The sequence below is a fragment of the Pelmatolapia mariae genome, linkage group LG7 (assembly GCF_036321145.2).
Source record: "Pelmatolapia mariae isolate MD_Pm_ZW linkage group LG7, Pm_UMD_F_2, whole genome shotgun sequence".
NCBI classification, from domain to species: Eukaryota; Metazoa; Chordata; class Actinopteri; order Cichliformes; family Cichlidae; genus Pelmatolapia; species Pelmatolapia mariae.
Genome location: NC_086233.1, coordinates 45,341,335 through 45,347,683, shown reverse-complemented (window position 1 = coordinate 45,347,683; position 6,349 = coordinate 45,341,335). Strand labels below are relative to the sequence as shown.

General features: G+C 37.4%; 1 protein-coding gene across 1 annotated transcript; it reads right to left on the bottom strand.

Moving 5' to 3' along the window:
* Positions 1-2,119: 2,119 nt before the first annotated feature.
* Positions 2,120-3,545, bottom strand: LOC134631790 (mannose-binding protein C-like). The gene is made up of 4 exons (XM_063480346.1): positions 3,377-3,545; positions 3,184-3,240; positions 2,912-2,977; positions 2,120-2,502 (listed from the first exon to the last, which is right to left on the bottom strand). Exons 1-4 carry the CDS (start codon positions 3,543-3,545, stop codon positions 2,120-2,122), a joined length of 675 nt encoding a protein of 224 aa, XP_063336416.1.
* Between the last annotated feature and the right edge of the window lie 2,804 nt (positions 3,546-6,349).

Here is a 6,349-nt window from a genome sequence, read left to right as displayed (position 1 = left end):
GGGATTCAGTCCACAGTAAGCAGCTGGAACGTCTCATTAGGGATTGTCCATTAACCTCCCTCCTTTCAAACCAAAAAAATGCCACTGTGTTGTGATACCTTAAAGACTATATGAATCTAAACATGAGAATAGTAATTTGATGTAGTTAAGGGTGAATGCAGAAATGCTAACGTTTGACTTTATGAGGTAGAAACAGTTTCCGCCACTTAACATAAAAGGCAACGCCCTGTACAAAACTCAATTTCAAAAAGAATTGTGCTCATTTTGAGCAAACAATTGTCACTATAAGATTAAGACATGAGTGCACTATTGTTTTAAAGTAGTGCTGTCAGCGCTAATCTCGTTAAAATTACGTTAACGCCATAACCGCATTAACGAGGCAAATCTCCGTTAGCGAGTTAGCACGGATCGCCCAGTGCGTGGGGCTGCACGGCGTCAACGCATTAACACGATTGGCTCGTTAACGCATTAATGTCAAAAATGTAAAAATTCAAAGTTCAACATTTAACAGAAATGAAACAATTGACGCTGAATTGTTTGAAACACATATTTAAAGGAAATTAAACAGCAGTTTAATGTTTAAAATATTACACTGAGATGTTGCAGAGGTGGTGTGCAATGTAAATATTTCAGTATGTTCATTTCTTAGTGAAAAACTAGGAACACTGTGAATCAGACGTTTGCAGAATCACCTTTAGCAGCAATAATTTGAACAAAGCATCCTCTGTATGACTTCATCAATCTCTCACATAATTGTAGAGTAATTGTGGCCTACTCTGCTGTTAACAGAAATGAAAGATTCAAAGTAGTACGCAGGCTTACACCACAACAATCAGGTGCATTTAATTAGCAGCATATGGCTGCTACTTGTCCTCTTAATTCCCATGGAAGCATTAGGGATGTGCTTAAAAGACTCCAGGGAAGAAGTCAACATACAAATAAGCATTGCTATGTTGGGTGTACCTCCTTTTTGCTCATTCCACAGAAAAATAGCTGAGATATTAGGTAGACCTCCATGTAAACAACAGCTGCATAGTCTCATATGGGAACTGGGAGGTGTGTGTGTGTGTGTGTGTGTGTGTGTGTGTGTAGAGGTCATTTTAATGACCTCTACACTATAATATTTCTTTCCAGTTTTTCAACCACAACTGCAGTATTGCATCGCAAAGAGCAAACCCCACTTAGCTTGCAGGCTTTCATGTAGAAATGCACAATTTATGATGTTTTTATAGGCAAACACTAAAGACACAATTCATGTTAAGTATTCAAAGCAGCCTTTGGAAAAAGTTAAAAGATATCTTCCAATTGTCTGACACTGCGTTATAACCATGTGAATAATAACATAATGACCTACTTTCACCATTTCATGATTAGAATGCCACGCTAACAACAAACAATTGGTTTCTATTGCAGTTCAATGTTTAATTATTTATACATTTATTATTATATTTATAGAATTATGAAGATGGAGACAGAAAAAGGCTTTTGTCCAACATAAAGACACTGACACATAGCAGAAAGCACAATCATGATGAAAAAGCATTTATTTGAAATCATGAAGAGTTACCGTAGATGTTTTATTGACAATACATCAGTCAAGCATCAGAATAACTGACTTAAACTTAGGTCTGTTTAGATAATAGTTATTTCTATTACAAAGCATTCATGAACTCATTGCCATTGGGAGTTTCAGTTGGTCAACTGAGAATCGTTGGTCTCATTTTTACTACTACAAAGTTTTCTTTCTTCTACAAAACACATCCCCAAGGCTTTACCCATAATTCATAAGCAACTCCAAGTTCAGCATTATGAGCGTTTATACAGGAGTCTGTTCTAAGAATATCCTAAATTGTTCATCGTGTTTGAAAGTTACGTTTTTGTTTGTCTCATGAGATTTTGTCTTAATTACTTACATGCTCATCATGTTGTGTTATCTGCCCAAAACAATGAAACTGTTTATGAGTAATTAACTTAGAAGTTTAGATTTTCGTTCCTTTGGGATAAATGAGAACATTTCTCTACATGTAATATAAGAATGTTGTGCGATAAAAAAGTTGAGATAAACATGATAGTGGGGAGAAATCGCTCAAAGCAAGATTTGCAAGGAACCGTGATTTTTCTATAACTGACAAATGATGTAAGCGTTGATGGAGCATTCTGGTGTAACCCGCCAGATGCCGTTTTCTGACAGCATGGTGCAGCCTGTATCTTGGATGGATTTGTCTGGCTGTCCTTCTCCCCACTTGGTAAAAGTCAGACGTTGGTTTTTCATATCCACCTCAAATTTCCCCTCTGCCTTTTTATTGTTGATACTGATCCAAGCTGCCTTGTAATCATCGCCAAACACTTGAGTCAATGCGTTGTTCTCCTCCTCGTTCTGGGGCAAAGCCAGCTCTAAGTGTTGTTGGGAGCAGAATTCGACAGCCCTGGAGAAAGAGCCTCTCTCCTTGTTGGACACAAAGTATTTCTGACCAACTCTCCGGACAAAGTGATAATTTATGGCTAGAGAACAGAAAAATGTCAGGGAACAAACTGTGACTCGAGAAAACATTAAAAAAGCAAATAAGCAATTAAGAAACCATGAAAAAAAACTTTATCTTCAATGTGCATTTGTCATAGTTAGATAAAAGAAAGGCAAGTAAAATCAAATTTTAAAAACACAGAGCTTGTAGGAACAAGATCACACACCATACCCCAAATCTCTGGAGGCTTCTAAATGAATATGCCAATTCAGATTTTTATATTGCTACTAACTGTTAATTAACTCTTAACTGTTTTAATGTTGATCAAGTTGTAACATCAGGCAAAAACACTGGATTTATTGTAAATAGCAACAACAAATTATTAACGGATGGCCTTTGAAAGAGTTTTAAATAAACATAATTAATAATACCTTGATTGTGATACTTACCCAGTTCTAACTCAGCAAGTCTGCTTTTTAAGCTTTCAACATCTGGGCAACTGGATTCAACTGTAGCTGAAATTAAATTGTGAGAGTACAACAGGAATGAAAGGAGCTGATGAGTTTGTGTGATCTATTTTTCTTTTAAATTGCAGAGCAACAACTAATTCACTGTGCAATCTGTCATCAAGTTGATCTTGTGCTGTCTGACACAGATTGAAACTAATATCAGTATGCTACATGGGATCTTCGTATCTTATTGTATCTTATCTTATCCTTACCTTCAGTGCACACTGTTTCTCCAGGGTGCCCAAGAAGCCCACGTGTTCCTATATCCCCTGAAAACAAAGAAACATGCATTAAGCCTTCTAAAGTCAAATTGCATAAATGTGGGCCCAAATCAAATGATGATAAGAAGTTCTATTCTTTACAACATTCTTGTGGTGAACTCATAATGTTTTTGACCTATTTCACCAGGACGTCCAGGAAGTCCAGGAATTCCAGTTCTCCCACGTGGTCCAGGTACTCCTGGCAACCCAGGATCTCCTTGATCTCCTTTCTCACCTTTAAGATCAGGAGGTAGGCGAGTGTAGGTGATGTGGACCGATAGGCACAAGATGCACAAAAAAAGAAGTGGGTTCATCTTCTCAGTGAAGAACTAAAATGATAATTAAAAATATATGTAACGTACGTTTTTCCCAGAAAAAATGAAAGCTGATCATTCAAAATAGAGATTGTATTAAATATTGTGATCGTAGCTTCAAGGGATTTTCTGTGCATATGTTCAGAATGTCAAGCAATACTTCAAACAACCATGCTACTAACTAACTTTACAAAATGAGATCCTAAATTTAATTTGCTAATAACTATTTGAGACATTTCACAGAACTGAACATACATTAATCACTTAAAAAGATATGTAACACTCATGATAACATGAAATTTAGTAGAATAAAGCAATAAGCAGGAAAGTACTTACAATATAAATGAAGAGGAGTCTGTTGAGTGTGCTGCCTCACTGCTAATGTCCCAACAAAATAACTGAGATATTAGGTAGTACTAATGTAGGAGGGATCGTTCTCTCCAAAGTAAAATCCCATTTGGGATTGAAAAAAAATGTCAGGATGTAGAATCCTCCCTATTGTGTTGAAGCATAACCTACTTTCCAGATTAATATTTATTCAGCATTCTTTATTTCCCCACCACAAATAACGCATGGCACAAGAGGCAGAAAAAAACAGCTCTTAATGCATCCATTTAACTGTCAGTAATGATTATTGCTTTATTGTAGATTTGAAAATATCTTTGGTTAAGTAAAAATTTTTTGAGACCCCATTAGAGTCAAAATTTTGTTGTTTCTGGAGTCCAAAACTATTCTTTGACATTCCTTAACAGTACACTTTTGTCTCATTGCATGTTTGCAACACCCTTTAAATTACTGCCATCTTATGGTCACAGCTGGCTATTCTCTTGGGAAGCAGGGTTGCTGCCGATTCCACTGGAATCTGTTAATAATGACTTAAGTACGGAATTATATATTGGTTAAAAGTGGCACATGAGAGAAAACATAATCACTAAAATTTAATTTCACTGGCAGAGGCATTCATTCCCACTTGCGCAATTAAATTCTTTGAATGTGTCCAACAGCGCTCCAGCTGATTCATGCTGTCACAGTCAGTTCTGCTCTAAAAGCTGAATTCTGCTCGCTAAAATCAATCTGACTTAATTACTTGCTAAACAGACCTGTTGAGTCAGGATAAAAATGCCAAAAGGGTGATTTACACGAGCACTCCTTTGGGTGGTGCTGTTTTTTGGTGTCCGTGCTCTCTGCAGTAGAGTATCACTTCCCAGTGATGGCCAAATTAAGCTTTCTGAAGCATTGAAGTACTGCAAAACGGTTCATTACTCAAAGCTTTTCAACACAGTTATCTTTGGTGACATCTGGTGGCCAAAAATATGAAGAGCAGCTTGAATCTACAATTATGTGTGCCTATGCCAAGAGGCACACATATTACTATTCGTCGGATTTATTATTATGTGTGCCTATGCCAAGAGGCACACATATTACTATTCGTCGGATTTATTATTATGTGTGCCTATGCCAAGAGGCACACATATTACTATTCGTCGGATTTATTATTATTATTATTATTATTATTATTCTTCAGTTTCCGCCTGAAATTTTGCAGCGAATCTCGCCTCGCAGTTTTGAGACAAGCTTCATATATGTTACCTCATTTTGTGCGGCTGGATCAGGAATGGTGTGCTATGACTTTTGGTGTTTATGACTATTATAGTTTTTTAAATATTAATATTTTAGTGAAAATTTTCCCGCGCTTCTCTGCCAAACAGTTTTGACAATAGGGTTACATATGTTAGATCATTTTGTGCGGCTGGAGCTGGACTAGTATGGTATACACTTTTGGTGTTTATGACTTTTATAGTTTTTTAAATATTAATATTTTAGTGCAAATTTAGAAAGATTCTTCTTTTGGCGCCATAGAAACAGACTTCATTTGTGGTGTGTTGGCTCCATCTTTTGGTCCCACTGATACAAATTTCAAACTTCATTTGTGGTGTGTTGGCTCTCTCTAGTGGTATGCCGGGAGTAGTACGGCCTGTCTACCCTTATTTGGATTACCGTAATGATGACAATATCAACGGTGTGCACAGCGTCGCTGCTTTCAGGAGCCATTGGAATTTTTAAGGTTGCGCAAATCATTCAAAAGTTACGGTAATGCTTGGTGGAAAACTCAATATCCCACAATTCATAGCACGCCTCTGCCGAGTCAAACAATGGCGGCCATCACTTAGTTTTTATTTTCCTCTTAATACTGTTTCTAGGTCACAAAATAAACTTTTAAGATATTTTCAGGCGAGAATATAGGTGTGTAAACTTCAAATATCTGCTCATTTTGTCAAAACATCCCATATTAGCGACAATGTTCTGACGATGTCGTTTCTGCTTGAGGCTAGCTGGCTAGTGTGGCTAGCGCGGCTTTGCTAACAAGCTACAGCCGGCCTGGATGACAGTGAGAGCGGCTTACTCTGGTTTCACACCCGGTCCTTCGTAAAGTCTCGTGGTCACAGCTGGACTTATTTTAAATAAATAAATGATTTATTTATTTATTCATTTTAGTAACGGTATAAACAGTGAAAGGTGGTGGATTGGCCAGATGTAAACTTCAAATATGTGCTCGTGTTACCAAGACATCCCATATTAGCTCTGATGGTTTCGGTGCCTGCAAAGAGCTAGACAGCTAGCTAGCTAACTGGCTGTCTTTTTGACTCAGGGTCATAGCTGGACTTATTTTTCGTTTTTATGAGCCGATGAGGGTTTTTTTTTAGTAATGGTACAAACAGTGAAAGGCGGTGGATTGTCCAGATGCTGGTCGGTGTGGAAAAAATAACTGAGTTGTTTGGTGGTCGCTGACGCGGAGCTACAAC

Coding starts and splice junctions, on each gene's coding strand:
- LOC134631790 (XM_063480346.1), bottom strand. CDS start 3,545: ATGAACCCACTTCTTTTTTTGTGCATCTTGTGCCTATCGGTCCACATC. Junction 3,241..3,376: donor TGGACTTCCTGGACGTCCTG/GTGAAATAGGTC, acceptor CTTTGTTTTCAG/GGGATATAGGAACACGTGGG. Junction 2,503..2,911: donor ACTTGCTGAGTTAGAACTGG/GTAAGTATCACA, acceptor TCTGTTCTCTAG/CCATAAATTATCACTTTGTC.